The sequence below is a fragment of the Myxine glutinosa genome, chromosome 4 (genome assembly GCF_964187855.1).
Source record: "Myxine glutinosa chromosome 4, kmMyxGlut1.1, whole genome shotgun sequence".
Lineage (NCBI taxonomy): Eukaryota > Metazoa > Chordata > Myxini > Myxiniformes > Myxinidae > Myxine > Myxine glutinosa.
Genome location: NC_136264.1, coordinates 132,776,277 through 132,789,127, shown reverse-complemented (window position 1 = coordinate 132,789,127; position 12,851 = coordinate 132,776,277). Strand labels below are relative to the sequence as shown.

General features: G+C 42.0%; 1 protein-coding gene across 2 annotated transcripts in view; it reads right to left on the bottom strand.

Annotated features, from left to right (window-relative positions):
• Positions 1 to 12,851, bottom strand: part of SUPT6H (SPT6 homolog, histone chaperone and transcription elongation factor) — a 163,235-nt gene that overhangs the window by 130,765 nt on the left and 19,619 nt on the right. For both annotated transcript variants that reach the window (XM_068113463.2, XM_068113464.2), the window contains exons 6-8: positions 12,233 to 12,317; positions 11,640 to 11,952; positions 117 to 218 (exon numbers count right to left, since the gene is read on the bottom strand). In XM_068113463.2, the coding sequence (XP_067969564.1) occupies positions 117 to 218; positions 11,640 to 11,952; positions 12,233 to 12,317 (500 nt within the window). The remainder of the gene's footprint in view (positions 1 to 116; positions 219 to 11,639; positions 11,953 to 12,232; positions 12,318 to 12,851) is intronic.

The window sequence follows — 12,851 nt, the reverse complement described above, 5'->3', positions numbered from 1 at the left end:
GTATTGAAGCGGAGGAAGGGAAAGAGGATAGTTGCAATGGAGACAGGGCAAGGACAAAGTAAAGTCAAACCAATCAAAGAAGAGAGCAGCAGGCAGAGGTTATATTGAGAACAAACCTGGATGGAGAGTGAAGGAGAGGTGAAAGCTTGTTTATAGATCCAATGTGCTTCCTCATCCAGCTCTACTTCATCACCCTTTTCCATAGGAATTCCACGCAACTATCAAGCACAATAGCAAGAATATATGAATGAATAGGGATACTTTCTGTTGAATTACTCATTAAATTGATATATGTGGGAAAATTACATGCCCAGACCAGGAATTGAACACCTGGGTACGATTCCTGGTCTGGGAATGTAATTTTCCCACATATATCAATTTAATTTTTAATATTTAATTTAATTCTTAATTAATTTAATATTTAAATTTAATTTTTGACAATTTAATATTTAATCGTGTTCATTAATTTCATTATTACCCTCGCCAGAGGAGAGGGTATTGCATTTGAGTCCATTTGTTACTTGCCGGAAAAATTTTCCGGCAAGTATGTTGATCTGTTCGTTTGTTACTTGCCGGAAAATTTTTCCGGCAAGTATGTTGATCTGTTCGTTTGTTTGTTACTTGCCGGAAAAAATTTTCCGGCAAGTATGTTGAACTGTTCGTTTGTCTGTTTGTCTGTCTGTTTGTCTGTCTGTCTGTTTGCAGCACTGCATCTACACCGTTGCACGGAGAATCGCCAAACTTTGCACACATATTGGTCTTGCCCTGGAATAGACTGTGCCCAAATGATGACGTCATCGGTGACGTGGTTCGGCCGCCATCTTGGAAAAACCGAAAAACTTTGCACCTCTATATCTCCGAAAGTACTGTACAGAAAAAATTGACACATGGCTCATTGTAAAGAACTCTCCATGGGGAATAAAATATGTAAATGATGACGTCATCAGTCACGTGGTTCGGGCGCCATCTTGGAAAAACGGCAAAACGTTGCGCCACTATATCTCCAAAAGTGCTGAACAGAAAAAATTGAGACATGGCTCATTATAAAGAACTCTCCATGGGGAATAAAATATGTTAATGATGACGTCATATGTCACGTGGTCGGCCGCCATCTTGGAAAAACGGCAAAAATTTGCACCACTATATCTCCAAAAGTGCTGAACAGAAAAAATTGAGACATGGCTCATTGTAAAGAACTCTCCATGGGGAATAAAATATGTTAATGATGACGTCATCAGTCACGTGGTCGGCCGCCATCTTGGAAAAACCGAAAAACTTAGCACCTCCATATCTCCGAAAGTGCTGAATAGAAAAAATTGAGACATGGCTCATTGTAAAGAACTCTCCATGGGGAACAAAATATGTTAATGATGATGTCATCGGTCACGTGGTTCGGCCGCCATCTTGGAAAAACCGAAAAACTCTGCACCTCCACATCTCCAAGTCCTGAATAGAAAAAATTGAGGTATGGCTCATTGTAAAGAACTCTCCATGGGGAATAAAATATGTAAATGATGACGTCATCAGTCACGTGGTTCGGTCGCCATCTTGGAAAAACGGCAAAACATTACGCCACTATATCTCCAAAAGTGCTGAACAGATAAAATTGAGACATGGCTCATTGTAAAGAACTCTCCATGGGGAATAAAATATGTTGATGATGACGTCATATGTCACGTGGTCGGCCGCCATCTTGGAAAAACGGCAAAACTTTGCACCACTATATCTCCAAAAGTGGTGAACAGAAATAATTGAGACATGGCTCATTGTAAAGAACTCTCCATGGGGAATAAAATATGTTAGTGATGACGTCATCAGTCACGTGGTCGGCCGCCATCTTGGAAAAACGGCAAAACTTTGCACCACTAAATCTCCAAAAGTGCTGAACAGAAAAAATTGAGACATGGCTCATTGTAAAGAACTCTCCATGGGGAATAAAATATGTTAATGATGATGTCATATGTCACGTCGTCGGCCACCATCTTGGAAAAACGGCAAAACTTTGCACCACTATATCTCCAAAAGTGCTGAACAGAAAAAATTGAGACATGGCTCATTGTAAAGAACTCTCCATGGGGAATAAAATTTGTTAATGATGACGTCATATGTCACGTGGTTCGGCCGCCATCTTGGAAAAACCGAAAAATTTTGCACCTCCATATCTCTGAATGTGCTGAATATAAAAAATTGAGACATGGCTCATTGTAAAGAACTCTCCATGGGGAATAAAATGTTAATGATGACGTCATCAGTCACGTGGTTCGGCCGCCATCTTGGAAAAACCGAAAAACTTTGCACCTCTATATCTCCGAAAGTACTGAATAGAAAAAATTGACACATGGCTCGTTGTAAAGAACTCTCCATGGGGAATAAAATATGTTAATGATGACGTCATCGGTCACGTGGTTCGACCACCATATTTGTCCTCAATGGCCAATAAAAAAGTACATTCCGGCAAGTCCTCGGTCTCTGACCGATTTTTCATCTGTCTGTCTGTCTGTCTGTTTGTCTGTCTGTCTGTCTGTTTGCAGCACTGCGTCTACACCGTTGCACGTAGAATCGCCAAACTTTGCACACATATTGGTCTTGCCCTGGAATAGACTGTGCCCAATTGATGACGTCATCGGTGACGTGGTTCGGCCGCCATCTTGGAAAAACCGAAAAACTTTGCACCTCTATGTCTCCGAAAGTACTGAACAGAAAAAATTGAGACATGGCTCATTGTAAAGAACTCTCCATGGGGAATAAAATATGTTAATGATGACGTCATATGTCACGTGGTCGGCCGCCATCTTGGAAAAACGGCAAAACTTTGCACCACTATATCTCCAAAAGTGCTGAACAGAAAAAATTGAGACATGGCTCATTGTAAAGAACTCTCCATGGGGAATAAAATATGTTAATGATGACGTCATCAGTCACGTGGTTCGGTCGCCATCTTGGAAAAACGGCAAAACGTTGCGCCACTATATCTCCAAAAGTGCTGAACAGAAAAAATTGAGACATGGCTCATTGTAAAGAACTCTCCATGGGGAATAAAATATGTTAATGATGACGTCATATGTCACGTGGTCGGCCGCCATCTTGGAAAAACGGCAAAACTTTGCACCACTATATCTCCAAAAGTGCTGAACAGAAAAAATTGAGACATGGCTCATTGTAAAGAACTCTCCATGGGGAATAAAATATGTTAATGATGACGTCATCAGTCACGTGGTCGGCCGCCATCTTGGAAAAACCGAAAAACTCTGCACCTCCACATCTCCAAAAGTCCTGTATAGAAAAAATTGAGACATGGCTCATTGTAAAGAACTCTCCATGGGGAATAAAATATGTTAATGATGACGTCATCATCCATGTGGTTCGGCCGCCATATTTGTCCTAAATGGCCGATAAAAAGGTAAATTCCGGCAAGTCCTCGGTCTCTGACCGATTTTTCATTTGTCTGTTTGTCTGTTTGTCTGTCTGTTTGCAGCACTGCGTCTACACCGTTGCACGGAGAATCGCCAAACTTTGCACACATATTGGTCTTGCCCTGGAATAGACTGTGCCCAAATGATGACGTCATTGGTCACGTGGTTCGGCCGCCATCTTGGAAAAACCGAAAATTTTTGCACCTCGATATCTCAAAGTGCTGACAGAAAAAATTGAGACATGGCTCATTGTAAAGAACTCTCCATGGGGAATAAAATATGTTAATGATGACGTCATCAGTCACGTGGTTCGGCCGCCATCTTGGAAAAACCGAAAAACTCTGCACCTCCACATCTCCAAAAGTCCTGAATAGAAAAAATTGAGGTATGGCTCATTGTAAACAACTCTCCACGTGGAATAAAATATGTTAATGATGACATCATCGGTCACGTGGTTCGGCCGCCATATTTGTCCTAAATGGCCGATAAAAAAGTACATTCCGGCAAGTCCTCGGTCTCTGACCGATTTTTCATTACTTGCCGGAATCTTTTCCGGCAAGTATGTTGATCTGTTCGTTTGTTACTTGCCGGAAAAATTTTCCGGCAAGTATGTTGATCTGTTCGTTTGTTACTTGCCGGAAAAATTTTCCGGCAAGTATGTTGATCTGTTCGTTTGTTTGTCTGTTTGTCTGTTTGTCTGTTTGTCTGTCTGTTTGTCTGTTTGCAGCACTGCGTCTACACCGTTGCACGGAGAATCGCCAAACTTTGCACACATAATGGTCTTGCCCTCTAATATACTGTGCCTCAATGATGACGTCATCGGTGACGTGGTTCGGCCGCCATCTTGGAAAAACCGAATAAATTTGCACCTCTATATCTCCGAAAGTACTGAACAGAAAAAATTGAGACATGGCTCATTGTAAAGAACTCTCCATGGGGAATAAAATATGTTAATGATGACGTCATCAGTCACGTGGTCGGCCGCCATCTTGGAAAAACCGAAAAACTTAGCACCTCCATATCTCCGAAAGTGCTGAATAGAAAAATTGAGACATGGCTCATTGTAAAGAACTCTCCATGGGGAACAAAATATGTTAATGATGATGTCATCGGTCACGTGGTTCGGCCGCCATCTTGGAAAAACCGAAAAACTCTGCACCTCCACATCTCCAAAAGTCCTGAATAGAAAAAATTGAGGTATGGCTCATTGTAAAGAACTCTCCATGGGGAATAAAATATGTTAATTATGACGTCATCGGTCACGTGGTTCGGCCGCCCTATTTGTCCTAAATGGCCGATAAAAAAGTACATTCCGGCAAGTCCTCGGTCTCTGACCGATTTTTCATTTGTCTGTCTGTCTGTTTGTCTGTCTGTTTGTCTGTTTGCAGCACTGCGTCTACACCGTTGCACGTAGAATCGCCAAACTTGGCACACATATTGGTCTTGCCCTCTAATATACTGTGCCCAAATGATGACGTCATCGGTCACGTGGTTCGGCCGCCATCTTGGAAAAACCGAAAAAATTTGCACCTCGATATCTCAAAGTGCTGAACAGAAAAAATTGAGACATGGCTCATTGTGAAGAACTCTCCATGGGGAATAAAACATGTTAATGATGACGTCATCAGTCACGTGGTTCGGCCGCCATCTTGGAAAAACCGAAAAAAATTGCACCTCCATATCTCCAAAAGTACTGAACAGAAAAAATTTAGACATGGCTCATTGTAAAGAACTCTCTATGGGGAATGAAATATGTTAATGATGACGTCATAGGTCACGTGATTCGGCCGCCATCTTGGAAAAACGGCAAAAAAATTGCACCGCTATATCTCCAAAAGTACTGAACAGAAAAAATTGAGACATGGCTCATTGTAAAGAACTCTCCATGGGGAATCAAATATCTTAATGCTGACGTCATCAGTCACGTGGTCGGCCGCCATCTTGGAAAAACGGCAAAACTTTGCACCACTATATCTCCAAAAGTGCTGAACAGAAAAAATTGAGACATGGCTCATTGTAAAGAACACTCCATGGAGAATAAAATATGTTAATGATGACGTCATCGGTCACGTGGTTCGGCCGCCATCTTGGAAAAACCGAAAAACTTTGCACCTCCACATCTCCGAAAGTGCTGAATAGAAAAAATTGAGACATGGCTCATTGTAAAGAACTCTCCATGGGGAATCAAATATGCTAATGATGACGTCATCAGTCACGTGGTTCGGCCGCCATCTTGGAAAAACTTTGCACCTCTATATCTCCGAAAGTGCTGAACAGAAAAAATTGAGACATGGCTCATTGTAAAGAACTCTCCATGGGGAATAAAATATGTTAATGATGACGTCATATGTCACGTGGTTCGGCCGCCATCTTGGAAAAACCGAAAAATTGTGCACCTCCATATCTCTGAAAGTGCTGAATAGAAAAAATTGAGACATGGCTCATTGTAAAGAACTCTCCATGGGGAATAAAATATGTTAATGATGACATCATAGGTCACGTGGTTCGGCTGCCATCTTGGAAAAACCGAAAAACGTAGCACCTCCATATCTCCAAAAGTGCTGAATAGAAAAAGTTGAGACATGGCTCTTTGTAAAGAACTCTCCATGGGGAATAATATATGTTAATGATGACGTCATCTATCACGTGCTTCGGACGCCATATTTGTCTTAAATGGCCGATAAAAGAGTACATTCCGGCAAGTCCTCGGTCTCTGACCGATTTTTCATTTGTCTGTTTGTCTGTTTGTCTGTCTGTCTGTTTGCAGCACTACGTCTACACCGTTGCACGTAGAATCGCCAAACTTTGCACACATATTGGTCTTGCCCAGGAATAGACTGTGCCCAATTGATGACGTCATCGGTCACGTGGTTCGGCCGCCATCTTGGAAAAACCGAAAAAATTTGCACCTCGATATCTCAAAGTTCTGAACAGAAAAAATTGAGACATGGCTCATTGTGAAGAACTCTCCATGGGGAATAAAACATGTTAATGATGACGTCATAGGTCACGTGATTCGGCCGCCATCTTGGAAAAACGGCAAAAAAATTGCACCGCTATATCTCCAAAAGTGCTGAACAGAAAAAATTGAGACATGGCTCATTGTAAAGAACACTCCATGGAGAATAAAATATGTTAATGATGACGTCATCGGTCACGTGGTTCAGCCGCCATCTTGAAAAACCGAAAAACTTTGCACCTCCACATCTCCGAAAGTGCTGAATAGAAAAAATTGAGACATGGCTCATTGTAAAGAACTCTCCATGGGGAATCAAATATGTTAATGATGACGTCATAGGTCACGTGGTTCGGCCGCCATCTTGGAAAAACGGCAAAACTTTGCACCACTATATCTCCAAAAGTGCTGAACAGAAAAAATTGAGACATGGCTCATTGTAAAGAACTCTCCATGGGGAATAAAATATGTTAATGATGACGTCATCAGTCACGTAGTTCGGTCGCCATCTTGGAAAACCCGAAAAACTTTGCACCACTATATCTCCAAAAGTGCTGAATAGAAAAAATTGAGACATGGCTCATTGTAAAGAACTCTCCATGGGGAATAAAATATGTTAATGATGATGTCATCGGTCAGGTGGTTCGGCCGCCATCTTGGAAAAACCGAAAAACTTTGCACCTCCGTATCTCGAAAAGTGCAGAATGGAAAAAATTGAGACATGGCTCATTGTAAAGAACTCTCCATGGGGAATAAAATATGTTAATGATGACGTCATCAGTCACGTGGTCGGCCACCATCTTGGAAAAACCGAAAAATTTTGCACCTCTATATCTCCGAAAGTACTGAACAGACAAAATTGAGACATGGCTCATTGTAAAGAACTCTCCATGGGGAATAAAATATGTTAATGATGACGTCATATGTCACGTGGTCGGCCGCCATCTTGGAAAAACGGCAAAACGTTGCGCCACTATATCTCCAAAAGTGCTGAACAGAAAAAATTGAGACATGGCTCATTGTAAAGAACTCTCCATGGGGAATAAAATATGTTAATGATGACGTCATATGTCACGTGGTCAGCCGCCATCTTGGAAAAACGGCAAAACTTTGCACCACTATATCTCCAAAAGTGCTGAACAGAAAAAATTGAGACATGGATCATTGTAAAGAACTCTCCATGGGGAATAAAATATGTTAATGATGACGTCATCAGTCACGTGGTCGGCCGCCATCTTGGAAAAACCGAAAAACCTAGCACCTCCATATCTCCGAAAGTGCTGAATAGAAAAAATTGTGACATGGCTCATTGTAAAGAACTCTCCATGGGGAATAAAATATGTTAATGATGATGTCATCGGTCACGTGGTTCGGCCGCCATCTTGGAAAAACCGAAAAACTCTGCACCTCCACATCTCCAAAAGTCCTGAATAGAAAAAATTGAGACATGGCTCAATGTAAAGAACTCTCCATGGGGAATAAAATATGTTAATGATGACGTCATCAGTCACGTGGTTCGGCCGCCATATTTGTCCTAAATGGCCAATAAAAAAGTACATTCCGGCAAGTCCTCGGTCTCTGACCGATTTTTCATTTGTCTGTTTGTCTGTTTGTCTGTCTGTTTGCAGCACTGCGTCTACACCGTTGCACGGAGAATCGCCAAACTTTGCACACATATTGGTCTTGCCCTGGAATAGACTGTGCCCAAATGATGACGTCATTGGTCACGTGGTTCGGCCGCCATCTTGGAAAAACCGAAAATTTTTGCACCTCGATATCTCAAAGTGCTGACAGAAAAAATTGAGACATGGCTCATTGTAAAGAACTCTCCATGGGGAATAAAATATGTTAATGATGACGTCATCAGTCACGTGGTTCGGCCGCCATCTTGGAAAAACCGAAAATTTTTGCACCTCCATATCTCCGAAAGTCCTGAACAGAAAAAATTGAGACATGGCTCATTGTAAAGAACTCTCCATGGGGAATAAAATATGTTAATGATGACGTCATCAGTCACTAGGTTCGGCCGCCATCTTGGGAAAACCGAAAAACTTTGCACCACTATATCTCCAAAAGTGCTGAACAGAAAAAATGGAGACATGGCTCATTGTGAAGAACTCTCCATGTGGAATAAAATATGTTAATGATGACGTCATCAGTCACGTGGTTCGGCCGCCATCTTGGAAAAACCGAAAAACTTTGCACATCCATATCTCTGAATGTACTGAATAGAAAAAATTGAGACATGGCTCATTGCAAAGAACTCTCCATGGAGAATACAATATGTTAATGATGACGTCATCGGTCACGTGATTCGGCCGCCATCTTGGAAAATCCGAAAACCTATGCACCTCCATATCTCCGAAACTGCTGAATAGAAAAAATTGAGACATGGCCCATTGTAAAGAACTCTCCATGGGGAATAAAATATGTTAATGATGATGTCATCGGTCACGTGGTTCGGCCGCCATCTTGGAAAAACCGAAAAACTCTGCACCTCCACATCTCCAAAAGTCCTGAATAGAAAAAATTGAGGTATGGCTCATTGTAAACAACTCTCCACGTGGAATAAAATATGTTAATGATGACATCATCTGTCACGTGGTTCGGCCGCCATATTTGTCCTAAATGGCCGATAAAAAAGTACATTCCGGCAAGTCCTCGGTCTCTGACCGATTTTTCATTTGTTTGTCTGTCTGTCTGTCTGTCTGTTTGTCTGTCTGTCTGTCTGTTTGCAGCACTGCGTCTACACCGTTGCACGTAGAATCGCTAAACTTTGCACACATATTGGTCTTGCCCTGGAATAGACTGTGCCCAATTGATGACGTCATCGGTGACGTGGTTCGGCCGCCATCTTGGAAAAACCGAAAAACGTTGCACCTCTATATCTCCGAAAGTACTGAACAGAAAAAATTGAGACATGGCTCATTGTAAAGAACTCTCCATGCGGAATAAAATATGTAAATGATGACGTCATCAGTCATGTGGTTCGGTCGGCATCTTGGAAAAACGGCAAAACGTTGCGCCACGATATCTCCAAAGGTGCTGAACAGAAAAAATTGAGACATGGCTCATTGTAAAGAACTCTCCATGGGGAATATAATATGTTAATGATGACGTCATATGTCACGTGGTCGGCCGCCATCTTGGAAAAACGGCAAAACTTTGTTTGTCTGTTTGTCTGTTTGTTACTTGCCGGAAAAGATTCCGGCAAGTATGTAGATCTGTTTGTCTGTCTGTCTGTTTGTCTGTTTGTCTGTCTGTTTGTCTGTCTGTTTGTCTGTCTGTTTGTCTGTCTGTTTGTCTGTCTGTTTGTCTGTCTGTTTGTCTGTCTGTTTGTCTGTCTGTTTGTGTCTGTCTGTTTGCAGCACTACGTCTACACCACTGCACGTAGAATCGCCAAACTTTGCACACGTATTTGTGTTGCCCTGGAATAGACTGTGCCCAATTGATGACGTCATCGGTCACGTGGTTCGGCTGCCATCTTGGAAAAACCGAAAAACTTTGCACCTCCATATCTCCGAAAGTGAATGAATGATCGTTTTAAGGCCATTTTTCCCCGCTAGGGTGGGGGTTAGCCTTGCGGGCCCCATGACAATCATGGTTCCATGTTTGAGGCAATGTTTTTATGGCCGGATGCCCTTCCTGACGCCAACCCTTGGTCACGCTCTTATGATGCGCAGGGATACGGTGTACCTATTCTAAACCGGAGTACACACCGGGATCATTCATCCCAGCAAGTTGGTACTCCGAAAGTGCTGAATAGAAAAAATTGAGACATGGCCCATTGTAAAGAACTCTCCATGGGGAATAGAATATGTTAAAGCTGACGTCATCGGTCACGTGGTTCAACCGCCATCTTGGAAAAACCGAAAAACCGAAAAACTTTGCACCTCCATATCTCCGAAAGTGCTGAATAGAAAAAATTGAGACATGGCTCATTGTAAAGAACTCTCCGTGGGGAATAAAATATGTTAATGATGATGTCACCAGTCACGTGGTTCGGCCGCCATCTTGGAAAAACCGAAAAACTTAGCACCTCTATATCTCCGAAAGTGCTGAACAGAAAAAATTGAGACATGGCTCATTGTAAAGAACTCACCGTGGGGAATAAAATATGTTAATGATGATGTCATCAGTCACGTGGTTCGGCCGCCATCTTGGAAAAACCGAAAAACGTTGCACCTCCATATCTCCGAAATTGCTGAATAGAAAAAATTTAGACATGGCTCATTGTAAAGAACTCTCCATGGGGAATAAAATATGTTAATGATGACGTCATCGGTCATGTGGTTTGGCTGCCATCTTGGAAAAACCGAAAAATTTTGCACCTCCATATCTCTGAAAATGCTGAATAGAAAAAATTGAGACATGGCTCATTGTAAAGAACTCTCCATGGGGAATAAAATATGTTAATGATGATGTCATCAGTCACGTGGTTCGGCCGCCATCTTGGAAAAACCGAAAAACTTTGCACCTCCATATCTCCGAAATTGCTGAATAGAAAAAAATTGAGACATGGCTCATTGTAAAGAACTCTCCTCGGGGAATAAAATATGTTAATGATGACGTCATCAGTCATGTGGTTCGGCCGCCATCTTGGAAAAACCGAAAAACTTTGCACCTCTATATCTCCAAAAGTGCTGAATAGAAAAAAATGAGACATGGCGCATTGCAAAGAACTCTCCATGGAGAATAAAATATGTTAATGATGACGTCATCGGTGCCTCCATTATGACGTCATAATTCGACAAGTACAAAACTTCATCCGATCAAGATGAAATTTCTTGAGCACAATCTAGGGATAAATTGTTGGAGAATTGTTTTTAATGATGACGTCATCGGTCACGTGGTTCGGCCGCCATATTTGTTTTAACACAAAAGCCTTTATAATAACCCACTAAAAACACATCCTGGTGAGGGTCTACAATCTCTGATTGTTCTTTCTTGTTAATCTGCACATTGCATAGATCTATACAATCTATGCATATGCATGATGTACTATAGATTTGAAAAGTAAAGCTCGGGGTTTGTCAACAATGCAATAACACATTGGTAAGCCCTCCAAAAACTAGATCGCATTGCAGAGGCTTAGAATCCAAATCTAATAGGGTTGCCTTCAGCAAGGTTAAAGCTTCATTCTCTACTATGCCAGCCTGGTGTCCTCACCTCTAGAATAACACCACAATGCCAGAGTACTCAATACCAAATGTCCATACACCAACTCCCATTACACACTTGGGTTTTGGTACAAATGCCCTGGCTTGTACCTGGAATCTCTCAGGCATATCCGTGGCTCGAATTTCATTATCTTGATCAGTAAGGTGACTCCTCTCCAGCTCACTCGGTTCATAAACTTCAAAGATGCTTCGACTGGTCACTCCATGCTTCTTGGAAGGTTTCTTGTGCCGGGTTGCAGGTGTCGTTCTACGCCCTCCTTCCTCATCATCCCAATCAGACTCGTCTACAACATCATCGACAACATCTTCATCAAATTCATCGTCGGGATAACGTTGCCCATAGTCCTCAAACTCAGCAAAGTCGAAGTCCACACCAAATATCTCCTGTGCTTCCTGCAAGGCACTGAGAGGCAAAAGAGGGAAGGGGCAGTGGATGGGGACGGGGAGAGGGAGTTGGAAGAATATTTTCCGGCATACGCACATTTAACTACGTACAATCTTTTTGGTCACTTGAATGATTGAAGTTTTAAAAGAAGTGCTTTTCCCCACATCAATAACAATTACTGCACTGCAAAACAGGGATTTCCTCCGTCAATGTTGTTCTTACATAAGACCTTAATAGTGAGAAACAAGTTAGACAAGGATACAACAAATAAAAAGTGCAAAACATAAGTTTGACTTACGCATCAGTACAGCCAGGAATCCTTTTGCGATGCCGATGCTGCCTGATTGGTTGTCCATCATCACCAACGATGAAATTGCTCATGTCTGAGTGAATGAAAGGGGAAGGTTAGTAGGAACATAAAATACCATTTCACTTTTACCGGCAGTGGGAATCTCTGAGCTTTCCTGAGCATTTCACACTCAACAGCTCTCCAAGCAAGCCAGGCATTTTCCCCTGTTTAGGCCACCAAAACCGCATTTATGCGGCTGGTACCATGATGAGCCCTGTACTGAAGGGTACACAGCTCATTTAGGCCAGCTAAACTTCCAGTGGATTTCCGAATATCATCACATGTTTCATTACCCTCAAACAGAAAAAGGAGAGGGAGACAGCAAAGCAAGGCAGGTATGAAAATATTGTGTTGCTAAAATATGTTGCTGAGTTTCTGTTGCTATAGGTGGATGGAAATACCCATATGGAAGGAAGATGCTAGAAAGTGCCACACAGATGGTTACCACAATGCTCAATTTAATGCATCTTAACACTTAAGCAGTGCTAAGCATTAACAACCTTCTGTGGAGAAGGTGAACTCACACGGAACTTTCAAAACCTGAGAGGAGCAGCATAACAATAATGTT